A 19,623-nucleotide genomic window follows, 5' to 3' on the forward strand; every position below is an offset into this window, starting at 1 on the left:
TCCCACTGAATCTCAGTATTTATTCGCGTTTGCCTTCGCGTCGCTTCTCTGACGTCAGCCGTCATAGTCTTTACATAAAAATGTCTGAGTAATCCACTCTATCTGCGAGAGCTAGCTAGCACACATCAACACACATCCAACTCAAGCTGTGGTACTTTTTTTTTTGGCATTTTTTTGGTTTTTAATAATTTTATATAGTAAACAAAAAATTAGAGGATAAATGAAAAAATATCTTGTATGTTAAAACATTAAACTAAAATCCTGCGTTTAAATAAAGTTAATACCTCTTTTAGTTTGGCCAGTATACTGACTCAAAGTTGTCGGTTGGTGGTGGTTGAAATAAGCTGTGATCCACTGTATATACATAACATATAACTGAACAATTTGTGCAACAGCATGTGGAAGTACATTTGTGCCCTCATCATCTTGAACGCCTGCTGCAACGCGGGACCACTCAATCAAGAGGTGGGTGATGGATATCGAATTTGATTCCGATTCGTGAAATTTTGTTTCGACTGCCCTCTTAGGCACGGTTCAGGTATAAAGACGTCACGTCACGTGCTGCGTTGTGATTCAAATGCGCAAGTTGCGCATGCGTCGCAAGTAGATCGTTAGCTGAATGACCTTGGGTTAATAATAATATCTTTCCTATAATTTCTACGCAGAGGAAGAATATGCCCATAAAGGCACACGAGGATAGCGTTGCAATGTCTCAGGAATCCCAGACGCAGACGGAGACGGAATCAGAAGTGCAAACGGAAGCGGAAGCAGCTGCTCCCTTGGTGGGCACTTTGACGTTGCCCAGCAATGCCACTTCGATCAGAGCGGACATCACGGATAGTTTTTCGTGTGCCAACAAATCGTATGGCTACTATGCTGATGTGGAGAACGATTGCCAGATCTTCCATGTCTGTCTGACAGTGACTTACGCTGATGGCAAGGAGAACACCTTCCGCTGGAGTTTCATCTGCCCTGAGGAGACTAATTTCAGTCAGGTAAGCGTATAAAAATGTCTTTCTTTAACTATATTAACACCTTTACTTGCCCAGAAATCATTCACTTGCATGCGTCGCGAGGACATGACCATCGAGTGTGAGGAAAGCTACAGATACTACGAGCTGAACAGCAACTTTGGCGTCTCCACAGAAGAAGAGAAGCAATCTGCAGCGGCAGCCTCCGAGAACGAGCAGATCGATCAACAACCTGAGGAGAGCGAAGCTCCTGCTGCGCCTGCCGAGCCCGCGCCCGAACCCGTCGTGGATCCTGCGAAGCCTGTGAAGGTGCAGAAGCCCAAGCCAAAGCCAAATCGTCGCAAGCCCGCTGTTACCTACAACAAACCCCAGAGGAAGGCACCTGTTCCTGCCACCACAGCACCTGTCGTTGAGCCTGTTGAGGCAGTTGAACCCGAGCCTGTTGCTGTTGTAGAAGAACCTGTGCCAGAGGCTTCCGAACCAGTGGTTGCCATTGCACAGCCGGAGACTGAGCCAGAGCCAGAACCAGAGCCACAGCCAGTGGATATTGCAGCTGAGCCAGAGCCAGAGCCAAATAAGACTGAGACGGTAGCTGAGCAGGATGCCCCAATTAAGATGGAACTGAATGAAGTGCAACCCGTTGACGCCTTTGAGGAAATTCCTACTGTGATTGCCGAGACCTTGGAGAAAAAGTCGCAAGAGATTGAGCAGCCAGTGGAACAGCCATCGAAGAAGCAGCAGCCAGATGAGTTATCAGTAGAGCAACCAGCTGAGATTCTAGTAGAGCAGCCAGCTCAGCAGCCAGAGGGGCTGCCAATAGAGACAGAGAAAAAGCCAGTGGATGAACCCGTGGAACAAATTAAGGAACAGACAGCTGAGCAGCCTGTGGAGGAGATTCAGGAACAGGCACCTGAGCAGGCAAATGAGACGCCTGTTGAAATGCCAGTTGAGACCCCAGTTGAGACGCCAGTAGAGACACCAGTTGAGACACCAATTGAGCAGCCACAGGAACAGGAAGTAGAACAGGAAGTCCAACAGTCAGCAGAGCAGCCAGAGAGCAACCAAATCATTGAAGAGCCCAAGCTCGAAGCAGCTCCTGCAGGCTCGACTGCTCCCGAAGTTGCCTCAGCTCCCGTAGCTGAGCACGAGCCTGAACCCGCATCGAGTGCTGAGCAAGAAGAAGTTATCCTACCTATTTACAAACGTATATCCATCGCTGAGCCCAGCATGTCCAAGGTTCAGATGGCGCCCGTGACTGTCAGCGAAGTGGAGAAGTCAGAGCAACAGTTGGATAAGCTTAAAACCCAAACCAAAATGGATGCACCCAAGCTTCGTGTTCAGTTCTGGAAAAAATTTTTTTCCTTTTCTTTTCTTCCCAAAGCACAAAACCATTAAGCCGAGGTCCAGTCTAATCCGGTCCAGTCTAATTCAGGAGGCAATCGGCTGTCCCACTCATTTGCACCTAGGCAAACTTTAATGACTATTTTTTGATTTTCTAGTTTTATGGCCATTTCTGCACTTCTCTAAAAACCGCACACGAGAGTTGAAATTTTAAGTTTATCATTGTTGTATCCTTTTGCGTTAAATAAACAAATACAAAACAAAAATATTGAAAAAAAACTTTTACATAAAAATCTTAAAATATTAATCAGGTATGTAATTAATATTTTGTTCGTGGGTGGGATCTCCCACGTTAGCCATTTCCAATGTGACAATTCGTCACACTAGGCATCATTAATAAAGAGAAACTAATAAAACTTCAATTAATTATTATCAAAAGATTAGATAATGTGAGCAAATGAGCAAATATGTAAGATACATACTAGAAATATTAAATAATTAAATAAAAAGTATAGAATGGAAAAACAATTTAATGATTATATTGGAAAAAAATAGTTAACAAAATTATTAATCTCTTAGTTGAGTGACGTCCAAATATGTTGCAGATATTATGAACTGATGAGCTGTTAAATTTCTGAAAATCAAGCTGAGACAGAAATTAATAAATTCAATTGTGATAAAAGGTGCTTAGAAACATCACAAGGCAACTAATCTGTCATGCCGGATATTGAAATCATTTGGCCAATGATGATACTGGCACAACATCATTAAAAATAAATAAGAAACCTACCAAATATACTAAATAATTTGTCATATGTCATATTAACATTCAATATATACCATAGAGTTCAAATTATTCCAGATGGAACAGTGGACTGATAGACAGACAGGGATAGGCGGATAGGGATATAATGTCTCGGCTATTGACGCCGATCAAGAATAAATGCTTAAATTTTCTAGGGTCGAAGATGTCTCCTTCTATCTGATACTCACAATTTCTGTATATGCTCGCTATATGCTTGATTTAAAAAAGAACTAACTAACTTAATTTAAAAGTATTCGCCACAAGTAATAAAAATGTTTAGATAAAACAAATTGAACACACAGTGATGATTAATTAATTGTTGCTTGTCAAAAAGATAAACACCTTATTTTCATGTAATAGTTATTTTCATCAGATTGACAAGTCATTAATTATAAATAACAAATTGTACGAAATAGACAAGCTAAAAAGCGTCTTATCGACCAACGTTTAGTAAAAGTTAAGAAGTCGATAAGCATAGCATGTGTTCTTGGAAAGTAGTAAAAGTGATTCAGCTGATGTAGACACAAGTTATCGAAAGTTGCAATCAGTTAAAGCGACAACCAGTTAATTACAGATACGATGACTTAGTGATAAGCAGAGGAAGTAATCAGAAAAAAAGACAAAGATGGCAAAAACTTGTTGGCTGCTTGGTTTGTTGATTTTATATTTTAATTTTATTTTGACGTAAATGATTAATTGTTGTTTAGAGTTGCTTTATGCTTAAGCTTTGGGTAATTAGCTGTATGAGGCTACTACCAGGTGAGAGACAAGGACAGCAAATACTGGGTGACAGACAGAGAGAGAAGAATATGATTAACAAAAGGCAACAGCAACTAAACTGCACTCTGCAGTCGAATAAGTAACTATGACAATCACAATTGACACGACTTCCGCACCCCGGAGATACTACAAAAAAGCACACACACACATACATATACACATAGACTGAGGGGAAAGTCCCGATCTACGCCTCCGTCTCCTGCTCGAGTTCCCCCGCCTGAATCTCCTCGGGCGTCCGCAGATCGATGGCAAACTTTTGCCTCGTTGGCGTGATTAAATCGTTGTGTGTGTCATCCACTTGATCCTCCCCAGAAGCCTCCTTCACCACCCGCGAATAGTCCTGGAAGGCGGCAGAGAGGGCAAAGGTCAACTTGCGTGCCATGGCGCGACTGTCGCAGACAAAGGCGTGCACCTCAAAGGGATGCGGACTCGTCTCGTCCTTGACCACAATCATGGCAAAGACACGCGTGTAAACTAAATCCTGAACTCCATACGAGATCGTATCGATGGGATAGCTCCAGTTGTTGATGCTCGCCTTGGGTGAAATGATCTCCAGCTGCACTCCTGAGGTCGAAACTTTCAGCTCGCAATTGGGCAGCACTTTGTTGGGTGGCAAATTCTTGGCCACGCCCACCATAATGTCCACCGGGCGGCGAGTGTATTTGATGCCCCACAAGCCCCGCGATGCCTCCGAGCCAATGTATTTGACCTGCAACAAAGTGGGAAAACCTTTATAACAATTGTGGCTTGGCTTTTTCAAGTTACTTCCGGACCAAAGCCCGTTATATGCGACACTCGCTGAACGTGCGACTCATTTGCATCCGATGCGAACCGGATGTGGGGCAAACACAGAGCTCAGCCGAAAAATGCTCAAATGCGACTCTCAGAGGGTCAACAAAGCGTGACGAGTGCGTGTCTCTTGGTGGAGGAGTCGGAGTTGGAGTTGGAGTCGGAGTTAAACGCACTGAAGCACACTCTCAGCATACACAACAATTTAAATATCCATTTCGGTGTGAAATGATGCGGTCTGTTTGGCGGTACGAACCTTGAAGGTTATGGGCAAATCCTCCACATTCACTTGGCTATCCAGATCGCTGTTCGTCGTTGGCGTCGTCGGAGTTGTTGGAGTTGTTGGCGTTTTGGGGCTACTGATGTTGCTGGAGGCCATGTTTGTGTTGCTTCAACTTGCACTTTGGATTCGCCACAATTTCAACTGCAATTAAAATAGATTTGTAGTGCACCGTTTAACACTCAGTTGTAGCCTCTTTCCCCCTCTCTTCTCTTTCCCCGATATTACCATAGTTATCTTTTGGGGCTTTTTTACATGCTTCACTTTGCACTGTTGCGAGTTTTGCGCTGTTTTGTTTTTGAATTTCGTTGTTTATCAGTGTTCTAATCGCATTCTCTGCGCTCGCTGTGTTCCTCTTGTTGCCGGCAACCGAACGCGACTAACGTCACCCACCAGGTAGCGACAATGCCAGAGGTGTGTGTGCCTTAATGGCGGTGGTGGTGGCGGTGTCAGCAGCGGTGTAGTTCGAGGTAAAGTTAGAACTAAGGCCAAGCCCATTGCGCATTCGCTGCGCTCTCTCTCTCTTTCTCTCTCTCTCTCTGGGATCGACTTTTCTTTCTCGCTTGCTCTTCCTCTAATTATCTGACGCTCTCTCGCATTGTCTTTCTCTCTTTCTCTGCGCTTGACAATTTGAAAGCTGCGCTCAGCGCAATATCATAAAGTGTTTGATATACACTCATTTTATGGGCATTTCCGGATTGTCAGTTGGTTGGCCAAGAGAAAAGAATTTGGCAAAGCAACAAGAAAAATACATAACATACAAATTGTTAAGTCTGTTAAGACTATCTTTTATTTTAAGGCAACTCACTAAATAGAATGCCACACTTTAAAAACATTCACGTTTGAATCACAGCTTAAATTGATGATCAAACAGCATTTGGAATGCTTAAAGACCAATCTGTCTTCATTGCTAGCTTAGTCAATCTAATTGGTAATTGATTGCAACGTATGTTCCACTTTAATTTTAAATGGCCTTCATAGGTCTTTGTGCTTATCTTTGATAAGCATTTTGGGGCACTCTACTGTAATAAACTTTAACTAACAAAATATAGATTATTAATGCATTAGCAGACTTCGAAGAATTTTAATTAATATTATTGTTGTCAAGTAATCCTAAATGAAGTTTTAAGTAGATGAATTGCTAATGATTATTATGCTATCAAATAATATTTTAGCAAGATAAAGATTATGTTATTACGAGTATATATCATTTCTGTATAAGCATACTTCAAAGAAATTTCATAAATATTTTTGTCAGTTAAGCAATGTTTAGCATACTTAAAATAATAAAGAATGTTATGCTATCAAGCAATTTAAGTAATGTTAGATATAGTGAAAGTGTTAATAAATGTAACGCTATCAATGTAACTGAATATTTATATTAAGCAATAATAACGTTTGTGTTGTTTTATACTTTGCTTAACATAAAACTGACAGAATTTCCAATACTTAAAACTTCATATGCATTTTTTCAACTATGTGCTTTATGTAAAGTAGTCTGTAAAATAAAATTATCTCAAGATGAATTGTAAATAAAGTAAACAATAACCAATAAACTATTATTCGTTAAAATATATTTTACTTATTTATTTACGTGTCTCGCTCGTAGAAAGTGTATTCGTTATTCGATGTGTTATGTATCTAAATATTTATTGAGCTAGTTTTCGTAGCTCTGCACTTGAATGAGATGCATTGTTGTCTTTGCTCTTGTGTTGTGTTGTGTTTGCCGCTGTTGTTGATGTTTTTGTTGTTGCTACTATTTATTAAAAATGCAATATTAATACTTCCGCACTGGAGAGTGTGAGCTGTGAAAGGTGCACAGCTGATAGCGGGAGGTAGCCACAGCCACAACAACAACACAAACAAAAACAAAAACATTGCTGTACAACAATGCAAGTTGTTGCATGTGTACAAGTTAATGACCAAAGAGATTAAATTAAAATCAAAACTGTAACGAAATAAACGTATTTCATTGCTGTTTGCTGTTTTGTTGAATTGTTCAGTTCACTTAATATGACGTCACAAAACAAAAACAAATGCGAGAATAGCTAAGGGCAGTTGCGTTTTATTGTTGTTGTGGCTGCTTTTTATGGCCAACGACCTGGGCTGGTAAGTGTCGACTAATTGCAGGTCGGTTTTAAGTTGGGCAGAAGAGTTATTCTTGTGCTGATGTTATGCCAGAGATTGCGAGATTGTGTAACGCTATTTACGACGCTATTTCTTAGACAATTTCTTTTGCTTTCCCCCGTTGTTGTTGTTGTCGCATAAAACCGGCTGTGGAACTGGGAACTGGCACAAAGAAATAGACAACTCAGACCTATAAATAACACACTTCTATTAAGTTGTTATTTAAGCCTTAAATGTGAATTTGATAAGTTATAAATTTCAGCTCAGTTTTTCACTTCACTTTTTGTGTGCCGTCAGTTTTTCTATCAAAAATAAATCGAGATACCGTTGTTGCCTCCCTCAGAGTTAATCATAGGCTCGCAGCGTCGTAATTATTTCCGATTTGTATTCGAAAATATTTGTTGTTTGTAATTCGCTGCGCTTCGATTCCGCAAGCTTGTTTTTTTTTCATGTTATTTCTCGCTGATTGAGCGCCCCAACTCGATGATATATAAAGAGATATGAATATGGTACATGATATATAGTATAGTAGTTGAGTGTGACAGCAAAGCCGTAACCTAATTTATATAATTTTTTTCCACTGTTTAAATGGCCAAGCCAGAGTCCAAAGCGAACAGCGGAAGCTGCTCATATAAGCATATCTCCTATTTAATTATGATATATACTTGTACACACACAGTATATATATATAAAACAAATTATTATGGCTTAGAAGAGCAAATAATTGTTGATTATTTACAATTCTGCACTGCTGACTAATTCGTATTGTGTTTAAGTTTTTACACTGTTTTATGCGCTGTCTTCTTTAACCAACGCTTATCACCAGCGTCGCGTTTCTGGGCTATCTTATCACACACACACACACACACTCACACGTACACACGCACTCGAAAACAAGTCACACTCACACAGTTGCAAGTTTTGTTAGCGCATTGCTTAATTGTATTATTTTCATTTATGAGCTTTATGTCATTTAATTTGCGCACTTTGCCTCAGTTTGATTTCCGTTTTTGGTTAGATAAATCGTTCGACTATTTGATATTGAAATTACCGTGTACTTTTTTTTCTCTGCTGTTGTTCTTATCACAGCGCGAGTCTCGCATGCAGTTTTCGCTTGTACACCTGTTTCGTATGCCGCCGATCGCGCGACTGAACTGTGTGAAAAGCGATAAAGCATTAGCAGGTAAACGTTGCAGCGCCCCCCAGCGGCTGAGTCATGCACTATGCTGTGGCGTCAGTCTTATAATTTATTTTATGGCATACTTTGCGGCGCACGTGAATTTCCCTTTTGTAGAGTTGTTGGCATATTTTTAGGCTAGCTTAGCCAAGCACCGCTTTGCTATAAACTGCTTGCCATACAAAATGCCAAGTTTCGTTTATGGTGCTGCGGTTGTTGTCGCCGCTGTTAAGCTCTTTGTTTCGGCTGCCCAAAATTATGCTACACAAAATTTAACTGCAATAACAAAACACAAGACGCGGAACACACACAAACACATGTTCTAATTTCCTGGCTAAGTGCAAGTCTTGCCACCAATAAAAGTCAATCGCCTTGACTGAGTGCAGCATGCAGCTGCTACCGCAGCGTGTTGGTGTGCGAGTAAGTCCGGGTGTGCGGGTGTGTGTGTGTGTGTAAACAATAATAAATAATCTCGAGGTAGAAGCGAAACCATTTGACATTGGCCACAAGTGAGCTCAACGTGTCCCCCGGAAAATCCCCAAACCCATAGAACAAGTCCCCAGCCTAAGTGTTGAGTGTGATTAATGAAATGGGCCCAAGCTGGGCAACGATTTTAGCTGAACTTGATGCAGTGGGCGACCAAAGAAGAAGGATGAAGGTAGAAGGTAGAGGGAGAGGGAGAGCTAAGACAGGTTTCTGGCTTGTTTCGGGGTTAAATAGAGTTCAGGTCGAAAGTGTACATAGTTGATTTTGGTTTCGCTGGCGATGGCGACGGTGATGGGGGCTGACGATGGGGGTGCGGACGCAACACTTGATTAATTTCACTGCATGGAATATAATTAATTTGGTATTTACTGAGCGGCTTGCCTTGGCTAGCCACATCTACGACGTCTAGCTCCCCACAGGCCACCCATGGAAGTCATTAGCTAAATTGTTGAAAATTTTTCGGCGACAGGTGTTGTCACAACGTGTGAGAGCGCTTGTTGTTGTTGTTGCTGCTGTTGTTGTTGTGTGTAGGAGCTGAGGGAAATGGCAATCCAGTTTTGCTGTGTGTATTGTGCTTTGGCTTAAGGTGTCGGCAGAGGAGACACACTTTATGCCACTTGACGGAGGAGAAGGAGAGGGGAGAGGGAAGAGAGATAGCAACGCAGTGGGTCATTTAAATTCATTACACAAAAGCAAACTTGAGGCCTGCAAAAAGCGTCCCGTTAATTGACCACAAAAGTGGCTAAGAGCCAAGGCATTCGCCCAAAAATCAGACAAAGATGGCAAATCGAGCGAGCGAGCGAGCGAACGCGCGACTGATGGAGAAATTTTCATGAATTTTCATTGTGACGTTTTTGTGGTCGCCGAAACTTGATGCGCTCTCGTGGGTTAATGTAATGGACTGGCCGTGAGGATAGACTGAAGTTAGCAGCCGAAACAGCTAAACAGCCGCCGTGTGACATTGAAATCCTTTCAGCGTACAGGAAATGACAATGGCAGCAGCACCAACAGCAACAGCAACAGCAGCATCAGCAGCAGCGGTATTTTCGGCCTCGGCGACCAAACACAAAGTACGCCTTGTTGACAATAGTTGTGCGCTTCCCCCTCCCCTCGCTGCTAAGCTTGCTAAGTACTTGCGCAAAGTGAATGTTGTTGTCCCATTCCATGGCATTTCCTTGGTCTGCTACGCATCGTTAGTCGCAGCTGCTGGCGAAACACAAAACTATGCAAAACTCAATTGAGTAATGCTTCTCTCTGGAGCTTGCTGCTTGCTGGATGCTGCTGGCGCGGCATTGTTTGATCATCATCCTAACTATTTAATTAACATAACAAGTTGCTTAGTTGCAACAACTTTGACAAGTCCTTGTCTCTTGCTATTCCGCTTTGTCTTGCATTCTCTTTTTTTTTTACTGCTTACCCAGAGACAAGGTCAAGGATAAGTCTTTCAATTTGCTTTCGCTTAAAGCGTTTTGCTGGTCAAATACACATGTCAACGCAGATGAGCTGATTATGTTTGTGTTTGTGTATGTGTTTGTGTAAAGCAAAGCAAAACAAATCCACCAAAGTATCAGAATCACGTCAGCTTACAGCATACATTTAATAATTCATCAGGCTGCTGCTGTTGCTGCGATTGCTGGGGAATGTGATTGGAGGGAATTCGCTCGCAGCTCGGGCATCAGCTTTCAACTCCGGGTGTGGTCTTCGATGACGGATGAGCTGACGATTGGTGCTGTGTTGATGTGCTGCTGATAGGCGGCATGGCTCGTAAATCAAAAAGCCCCTCCAACAAAAAATGGAATACTACAGCTGAGTTGAATCCATGACTCTTGGCGCTGCCAATGACAGCGAAATGTTTGCGAATTTTATGCGAATTACGCCTAATTAGCATTTTTGCCATATGCAACTCACAACTCGCAGCTCGCAGCTCGCCAAACCAACGGAGACCTCTCGATTTCCCAATCCGGGGTCGCAGTCGTTGATTATGTGCGCGATTGCATATGCAAAACATAAGTGCTCTCGGTAAAGGGATCACACTCTCTGGCTCTGCAGTTGCTGCTGCTTCTGTCTATGACTCTGACATATGGCCGCTGTTGCACTCAGCGCCTACAAAAATGCATTGGGGAGAGTCGCCAGGGAAAAACTGCGACAGCGTTAGCGACTGCAACTGGGTAACTGTTGATTCTGTTTGCTGTCGTCGTCGAAGTTCAGCGCAGCCAATAAAATTATGCGAAATCCAGAATATGTTCGACCGACTGAAGCAAATTGTATTTGCAGCCACACACACACACACACAACAACAGAGCTGAGGGAGGCACGAATGTAAATCGAGCTGCGGTGGCAGACGACCCGCGGGTCAATTGTTGACTTAGGGCGGCAACAGCCAAAGAGACTCGCAGTTGTAGCTTGCAGCTGGCAAAGTGTAGGGTGCAACAGTGTATTTCCCTTTTATAGACTACAAAAAGTTGAGTACTAAAAGCAACTTTCTTATCTGCTGCAGTGTATTCACTTGTCGTTGTTTCATAATGTGAAATGCTGTCAATGTTATACCCGCTACTCATAGGGTGGAAGGGTATTATAACTCTGCTGGAAATGTATGTAACAGGCAGATGCAGGCAGCAAAGACTCTAAAAAGTATATATATTTTTAATCAGCATTAACAGCTGAGAAGATATAGCCATGTCTGTTTGTCGTTCAGTCTGTCTGTCCGTCCGTATGAACACCTAAATTTTAGAGACCATAGGAAACAGCGATCAAGTTAGCATCAAAATTGTTCCACTCCTACATCCCGCAAATAGAAAGCGTCATTCTGAGGCTACAATCTTATGCTTTTGTACCTACAATAATAACTACAGTATTTATGGTTCCTGAAAATTTGGTTTCGATCGGATAAAAATTGTGTAAGGTATTAAAAAAATTCTTTTGTATGGCATGAAACGACAATTGCAATCGGGTCTCAGCTGCTTTGGCTTGCTTACGCTTAAGTATATTTTAAATGTATTGTTAGACAATTTCGTATATTTTGAACTCTTAGATATATTGTGAATGCAATATATGTATATATATATCGATATACCAAATATATACACCAAATTATTTGTTGCGATATAAAAATTCGGTATATTTTTAGTATATGGTTATAGTGGAATTGCTTAGCGTACTTGACTGTAGTACTGGACAATCAGGTATATTTTGTACTCTGTGGTATATTTTACATTTGGTATTTTGTATATTCTGGTATATTAATTTGGTATATTTTCAGTATATGGTTATATTGGAAACGAGTGTACGTATTTTGCGAGTGTAAGGTATATTTTGTACGCTTTGATATATTTGAATGAGGTGTTATATCGATATACCAAATATAACTTTCTGTATACTTCAGTAGTTTTGCGATATATTAATTTAGTATATTTTTAGAATATTGTTTTATTGAAAATGCGTAGTAGGTATCTCGAAGTCGATCACGCTCGACTGTGCCTTTCATTTTAGTGTTTGTTTTTTTAGTTTTCAGCGTGGTTTCATATGTCGCCAAATACTCGTACACACGCAGCAAGCGAAATAGGCTCAGTTGCAGTGCACGAGACGTGCTTGGGGACTTTGCATCGACGATGCAACAGTTGCAATGTTGCCGCTCGCTAATTGCGGCTGCAGCTGCAGCTAAAGCTGTGGTTGGAGTTGGAGGCGCTGCTGGAGTTGTGGCACGGAGTTGGGGCATATCAAAGGCAACGACAACGACAACGACAACGTCGTCGTAATTTGGCATTCTGTTGGGGGAGCAGCAGCTTATCTGCTTTGGCGCTGGCTTCTTCTTGGTTGCTTTGGTTGCCAGCCGAGCGTGGCTCCTATTAATGATTAATTAAAAAACTGCATACTCGCTGGGGGATTGGGGCAGCAGCAGCAACAGCAGCGGAAGGGGCAACGGGGCAGGAATGGCAACTGGCAGTTCGCTGGGTCCATGGGAGTCCATGACATATGTGGCATTTAATTGGGCAAACAAAACAGACGCCAGTTGCCGGCAAGCTATGTTATGTTAGTGACCAGCAGCGAGGAGAGAGTGCAGCAACTGTGAGGCAAGTGCAACACACAGACAGCGAGAGAGACAGAGTAGAGAGAGAGCAAGGCAAATCGTAAAACTTCCAATGCCACACATTTTGGTTTCCATGCGGCTGACTAACCAGTTGCGCCACACGCCGCACATGCCACATGCCGCACACGCTGAAACGCTTTGGCAATGAAACACGCTCTCTTTTCAAAGTGCTTTCTCTTGCCTGTTCTCTCTTAGATGTCTCACGCTCTTTGACAGTGTCGCAGGTCCGGGTGCTGTGGCCCCTTCCGTTTGTTGCCTGTTTTTTGGGTTGCTGTTGTTGCCAGTTTGCCGACAGGCTAAAGCCATTGTAGCCGAGCCGAGCAGCTGTAGCTGTAGCTGTAGCTGAAAGCTGAAACTGAAGCTCAGGCTATGCTGACGACGCTGACTGTGACGCTGACGCCGTCGACGTCGTCGTCGTTGCCGACGCCAATTTGGGGCCAAGTTGCCCCAACTTGCGGCACCGCGTTGCGTGGCACAGAATCAGTCGTCAGTTTGTCTTAAGCGGATTTGGTCGACACGTGAGTGTGTGTGTATGTGTGTGAGTCTATGTGTACACTCGTCTCTCGTCAGTGACTTGTTCTTCCTTACGTATGTATACGTAATCGGAATCGCTTACTCCAGCCAGGAGAAGTCGCTTTGGCAGCTTCAAAGCAACGTTTTGGTCGCTTTGGCATAGGTCACGTATCGCACGTGCTGCTGCCCCAACTCACGACACAACAACAGACTCACGCCACTCACGAGCCGTTCTATGCGTGTGTGTGTGTGCATGTGTGTGTGAGTGCGGTTGACATTCGATTTACTTTCGTTGGCCAACAGGAAAAAAAAGCATAGCATACTTTTTGGCAGCTTCTCAAGCAGTGAGTGTGTGTGTTTGTTTGTGTGTGTGACTCGGTCGATATTTGCATAAATTAAAAACCAAAAAATATACTCATACACTCACTCACATTCACACGGCCACACTCACGAGTGTGTTTGGAGCTGGCTTTGGTCGCTTAATGAGTTTTTAATACGCTGCCACATTTCCGCTTCTTCTGCTCTGTGCGTGCGTGTGTGCGTGTGTGTTTCAGTGTGTGCGGAGAACTAAAAGTCATTGTCACTGGATTTGTGCCTGACGCTTCTGCTAATTTATTGAGCCTGGTGGCTGGCCGAATGAAAAGACTTTTGCAAACGTGGCTTCAAAAGTGCGACAAAACTAATTCGAAGTGAAGTCTCGAACGTGAATTCACCACAAAAACTTTTATTTCTACTCCGGTAAGTGAACGAATAAAGTTCGGATTGTGAATGTGTGTGTGTGTGTGTGTGTGCTTCACACACACTCTCGCATGAATAATAAGAGTTATTGATAAAGGAAATACCAAACGTGATTTAGTTGATAATCAAATGAAATTTGGCAATGCTGGCCTAAGAATTTTGTTTTCTACTATTATTGTTTCATGAGGTATTTATTATTTACTGTTATTGAATTAAATGCCTTTTGTTTGTTGTATTTATGCACAACATTCCTGAAGAAAATAAAACGACACAATAAATTGCAGGTGTGTGTGTGAGAGAGAGAGAGAGAATTCACAACACAAGTTTCACCTGGCAGATGGCACACAAAATATTGTGTGTAATCCTGTTGCCATTGTTGCCTGTCAATTGATGCACAAACGTACAAAATGCTTCAAGTAATTTATCAAATATTTGCTAAATATTTTGCTTAGCCTGCCAAATTGCACACGCATAAACAAATTTGCCTTTTTGATCACGACCCAAAAATGCATTTGTAATTATTTCGACATTTTTCGTGAGATGAGATTTTCCCTCCTAAAAGAAGCTAGCATTAATTACTGGTCATAAGCCAAAGAAGAATCAGTCGAAACACTTTGAAATTGAATTATTAATGCAAATGATTAGTTTACTTATGCATTGACAATCGTCGTCGTTGTACGACAGATGCAAAAGTATCTGTAAGATGCACACAGCATGCATAATTACGGCTGACAAACAAAACAATTTGCCAGTCGACCAGAAAGATAGATGGATAGAAAGATAGATGGCTGGATGTTTATCAATGCGCCACAGCAATTTAATTGAAATTTTAATTTGTAGGTGCAAATATAGCCAGGTTAATTTTAGACATCCATTTATACTCTTTACTTTTTATGCGTTTGCAGAGAGTGGATTAGTTAACAGTTGAAACAATCAATCATATTTACGTGAAGTAAATTTATAATTACACACTTCAATAATTGATTGATTTTTCTCTCTATCTTCATCAAAAGTAATATACATAAAATCATAATTAACTTGGATAAATTATTAATGAAACAGATCAATAATTGATACACAACTAAAATTTATCAAAAGTATAAATTATATATTCCCATATATGTTTTCAAACTAATGAATCTATTTCATGCTTTGCTTCGTTGTAAGGTCGTTCAATCGAATGCTTTTTATGTTTCTATTTGCTTCGAATCTCATAGTTTGCTTTTGGCTTATCAAATAACCGAAATTTCGTATTTGCAACAACAAACAATTCCAATTAATTTTGCACATTAGCAAATATTTATCTAAACAAGCATCGAGATAGATAAACAAAATAGATGTGTTTGTAATTGAAGCTGTGCGTGCGAAAAAGAATTGCAATATCAAAAATTAATTCAAATTGTAATTAATTTGTGTATAGCGAAGTGGAAATACATTTCATTGATGTGGATGTCGATGTCACTGCCACATATAATAATAATGGTAATAATTTTTTGGCAATTACCAGAGCTGAAACTAAAACTAAAAACTGGAAACTGAGCTGAAATGAAATGGAAAACCAAATGAAATTAAAAATGGAAAACAAACATGAATGATAGAAAGGGAAAATGCGATTAAGCAAATATGCCAAATGCATTTTGCTTTGCAGCTATTTTTGTGCAATATTTAAGTTAATTTTAATGTTGTTTGCTTAATGGCTTTTTTATGTGCGCTGACAATGCGGCGTATGCGTGATGTGGCAAGGAATAAGAGAGAGGGAAGCCTTCTTCTTTTTGTTGTTTTTTTTAGTCAGCTACTGATGCTACTCAATGCACATGCCTTTCACATGCAATTTGCAAATGGCCATAATACCAACAACAACAGCAACAACAACAACGAGGACAACTGTGTGCATTGCATGCAATTAAAATTAATTATTATCAATTTACGATGACAACAATTTTCAATTTAAGTTTTATTTTATTTATTAAAAGCGCTCAATGCATATTCACTACTGTTCAAGTGTGATTGTGTGTGTGTTTCTCTGTGTGGCAGACAATTGCTCGCATGGCTCTAATGTCAGGCGGTCAACTTCAATTTGAGCTGCCTTCCTGGTTGGTGAATTCTGTTTTTATTGCACCATTGAAGCACAGTTTCCGTTGTGCAATTGAAGAGCTGCTTTGCTGGACGACAGAAGACGGCAGACAGCAGACAGCAGACTGCATTGAGAGGCGAAGGAGGAGACAATGCCACATCATTGTTGTGGCAGGAAACTGACGACCAAGCGGCATCAATTGTTGCTGCAACGTTGCCCACTAAATGCGATAGCAACGGCAACTGGCAACTGGCAATGGCGATTGCGATTGCAATTCTGCGAAGCGTGTGCAATAAGGCTAAAGCTTTCACTCGGTAGTATATCAATCTATAACTATGCAAAGCAATTAAAAGTGCCACAGCGTTGCATTGATTGCTGCCGCCGTTTGTGTGAGTGTGATGCGCATTTTTATTGTAATTTCATTTTGGTTACACTTCAAACGGTGAGCAAGGCCATAACAATTTGGTCAAGTGTTCACAATTTATTTCACACAACTTTGTAACAAAGTCTGCAACGAGTCGAATGAGTAATTTATGCTTTGATGAAGGCAGGGAAAAATGTGATATAACTTAAATTTAAAACTCTATCGATAAGCGATAATCAATTACATTATGTTAAATTTGTAAAATAATATCGATGTCACTTAACGATATTGTGTCCCTGACTGACGTTTTTCAAGTCACATTACAATCAAAATAATGCAAGAGTATTTAAAGTTCGTTTGCAAAGTGTAAAAATCGGTTGAATTTCCAATTAAAATGAACGAAGGAAGATAACTTTGCCTTTGTTTCGGCTCAGCTTATTGTCAGCTAACAGTTAACAGTTAACAATTAACAGCTAAGAGCTAAGAGCGCTGTCCTTTCACTCAAGTTGCCCATTTCGACGAGACAGAAAGACTAATCATAGACACACTCTGGGCTCTTGCATAAAATATTACCCACATTTCTGTTTTATATCAACACACACACAGTTCGGACGAACGAATTGTTTTCATTTCCTTTTTTTTTGCTGCCGCCGCCTGACGCAACTTTTTTCATTAGCCTTCTACTGCTTCTTGCTCGGGGTTGGCTTCTTCGACTGCGTCTATTGACGCCATTATCAACTTAATGACCAGGTAAACAGTTTTATATTCAACAATTGTGTGAGAAATAAAGAACTGTCAGGGCAAAGGTTCGTTCTCTGGTCAGAACCTTGGCTACTTTTAATTGAGTTTTGAACGCAAATCAAATGCGTGTGAAAGGCGAAAAAGCGAAAATTAATGCGCTTGGTTGGCTTTTCCGACTTTTGTTGTTTTTTCCTCTGTTTTCCTCTGTTTGCTTTTGTGTTTTTTTTTGGTTTTTGTGTGTCATTGTCCGTCTGTTTGTCCGTGTCAAATGTGTGTGTCTGGGTGTTTTCAGTCAGTTTCTGTTCAGTTTGCAGTCTGATTCGTGTCCCTCATTTTGGGGCGTTGTCTGTGAGCTGTGAAAATATTTAAAATTCATTGGCTCTGTGCTTGTGTGTGCTTTGATTGTGCTCTTGCCTTACATTTGACTTTTGCGGCAGTCGTCGGCAGTCAGCAGTCGGCAGTCGGCTTCTGTGTCACATCCTTATGCAAATCGCATTTTAATAAACTTGCGTTGCGTCAATTTTCATTTACAGTTGGTCCACTGGGAGCTGGAAGCTTCCGCTGGCGCGCTTCTCTCTCCCTTTCACTCTCTCTCTCTCTGTGGTGCCTAAAAAACAATGTCGAAAAAATCCTAATTAAATTTAAATTAACTTTAAGCATTTGGGGGCTTTGTTAGCTTTGCTTTTCAATCTCTCTTTCTTCTTATGCTTCATACCCAGTGGAGCCAGTGGGGCGTATGAGTTATGCAGCTGATTGAATGCGTTCATTACAAATGCGGAAAGTACTTAAGCATTTTTTTTAAAAAATCAAATTGAATACTAAAAATCATTTCTAGTTAATCGAGGGTATTTATAAGTCGTAAGAGACATTGGCTTCACTTTGATGTACTTCCTGTGGGTTGGATTCCCATTTATGTTTATATATTTTTGCTTTTTTGATGGCTCATTAAAATGCGAAATTTAATTTCTTCGCATATGCATGACATCATTTTGTGTTTAGTCAAAATTGAATTGAATTTAATATCAGTTTACTAATGGCAAGCACATCGCATACCCACACACTCACACACACACACACACACACACACACATACACAGAGGAGCGTCTTCAAAGCGCTTTAAGCGGCGCGCAATACGCGCCCAATAAATATGCAAAACAAATATGGCATAAGGAGATAAAATGTCAAGGCTGCGAAATCAACGTTAAATGCGTTAAGTGATATTTAAAGTACACTTAAAAGCGGCAACCTGCTGCTGCCTCCATCCACATCATCATACGTGTGCTTCCCCCACTTCCCAACCTTTGGCTCCTTGTGCTTTCTTTCATGCGGCTACAAATGCGAGGCATTTGTGGGCTTTTGCCTGGGGATCACAGAGCGCATACTTAACGCTGGGGATAACACGAAGCGGAAAGGAAGCAACGCTACGTGTGTATTGACAAATGAGCTGGGAGTCGAGAGTTGAGACGTCGCTGAGAAAGAGAGAGAGAGAAGCGACATAGAAATACATAACATACACATATGAATGTGTACACATGTTTGTAATTTCCTTGCTGATTGTTGCCTGTTTCGCTTCGTTGTTGTCTCTCTCGCATCTCTTTGCGATGCTGCGATGCGATGCGATGTGTCTGTTCGCCTGATAGATGACTTTGGGGCAAAAAAAAACTCGAGCGTCGAGTATCCCAGCAATGTGGCTTGTGCGCGACAAATGTGCCGCAATTTGCTCCGCCTTGTCTCACGTCTCGTCTCACGTCTCGTCTTATGTCTCGCCTCACGTTGCCACGCGCACATACGTACATATATTATTTCTTGAGGCTTCAAGTTTCGCCACAAAATGAGTAACGGCTGCGTTTTGGGTTAAGCTAAATATTCAGCTTTATCTTTGGCAGCAATTCGTTTCGGTTTGCATATGTTTCACCCATCGATTTTATACATTGCCCCAATCTATCAGTCTTGCAAGCGTCTATCGTCTGTTCCCTTTTGCTTGTGTGTGTGTGTTTGAGTGTGTGACGTCACTGTTAAGCTGTTTAATGTTGCGCATACGCAGCGTATGCTCGGTCAAAGGCTGGCGGCGATAAATTAGCTGGCAAATACTTTGATTACATAATCAGCACGCCGCGCTCGCATCGGGGCTAAACGGGTTGGCCAAGCAGCCAGAGAAGCAGAAGCAGAAGCAGCAGCAGATGAAACGAAACGAGCGCTTAAACGAGCTTTAAGTGTGCCCCTGAGTCAGCACGCACTCTGTGGACGAGGCAAGCGAGGGGAGTGAAGTGTGTGGTGGAGTGTGCTGAGGTCATGCGGATCTGAGACGTGGGTGTGGCAAAGTGCAGGCCAGCAGGCGAACAGTGAACA

At 41.5% G+C, this 19,623-nt stretch overlaps 2 protein-coding genes and 1 long non-coding RNA gene across 4 annotated transcripts in view; 2 read left to right on the top strand and 1 right to left on the bottom strand.

Moving 5' to 3' along the window:
• The first annotated feature begins 396 nt into the window (after positions 1-396).
• LOC133840115 (uncharacterized) lies at positions 397-2,366 on the top strand. Its single transcript, XM_062271776.1, has 3 exons — positions 397-465; positions 666-995; positions 1,050-2,366. Exons 1-3 carry the CDS (start codon positions 397-399, stop codon positions 2,364-2,366), a joined length of 1,716 nt encoding a protein of 571 aa, XP_062127760.1.
• A 1,161-nt stretch (positions 2,367-3,527) lies between these two features.
• Positions 3,528-8,258, bottom strand: LOC133843578 (uncharacterized). Of its 2 annotated transcripts, none has more exons than XM_062277192.1 (3): positions 8,145-8,258; positions 4,943-5,110; positions 3,528-4,606 (listed from the first exon to the last, which is right to left on the bottom strand). In XM_062277192.1, exons 2-3 carry the CDS (start codon positions 5,063-5,065, stop codon positions 4,082-4,084), a joined length of 648 nt encoding a protein of 215 aa, XP_062133176.1. In that variant the 5' UTR covers positions 5,066-5,110; positions 8,145-8,258; the 3' UTR covers positions 3,528-4,081. The 2 variants fall into 2 exon arrangements, with proteins under 2 accessions (XP_062133176.1, XP_062133177.1); XM_062277193.1 differs by lacking the exon at positions 8,145-8,258 and adding an exon at positions 5,195-5,343.
• A 5,031-nt stretch (positions 8,259-13,289) lies between these two features.
• The window catches only part of LOC133842937 (uncharacterized), a 104,553-nt gene continuing 98,219 nt past the window's right edge, over positions 13,290-19,623 (top strand). The window contains exon 1 of the long non-coding RNA XR_009894458.1: positions 13,290-14,094. This is a non-coding gene — a long non-coding RNA (uncharacterized LOC133842937). The remainder of the gene's footprint in view (positions 14,095-19,623) is intronic.

This window comes from Drosophila sulfurigaster, chromosome 3 (assembly GCF_023558435.1).
Source record: "Drosophila sulfurigaster albostrigata strain 15112-1811.04 chromosome 3, ASM2355843v2, whole genome shotgun sequence".
NCBI lineage: Eukaryota > Metazoa > Arthropoda > Insecta > Diptera > Drosophilidae > Drosophila > Drosophila sulfurigaster.

What these genes read in the sequence shown, in the direction of transcription:
- LOC133840115 (XM_062271776.1), top strand. Translation starts at nt 397, where the DNA reads ATGTGGAAGTACATTTGTGCCCTCATCATCTTGAACGCCTGCTGCAAC. An exon ending in CGGGACCACTCAATCAAGAG is followed by an intron (nt 466 to 665) that starts GTGGGTGATGGA and finishes ATTTCTACGCAG; the next exon opens with AGGAAGAATATGCCCATAAA. An exon ending in AGGAGACTAATTTCAGTCAG is followed by an intron (nt 996 to 1,049) that starts GTAAGCGTATAA and finishes TTACTTGCCCAG; the next exon opens with AAATCATTCACTTGCATGCG.
- LOC133843578 (XM_062277192.1), bottom strand. Translation starts at nt 5,065, where the DNA reads ATGGCCTCCAGCAACATCAGTAGCCCCAAAACGCCAACAACTCCAACA. An exon ending in ATTTGCCCATAACCTTCAAG is followed by an intron (nt 4,607 to 4,942) that starts GTTCGTACCGCC and finishes ACTTTGTTGCAG; the next exon opens with GTCAAATACATTGGCTCGGA.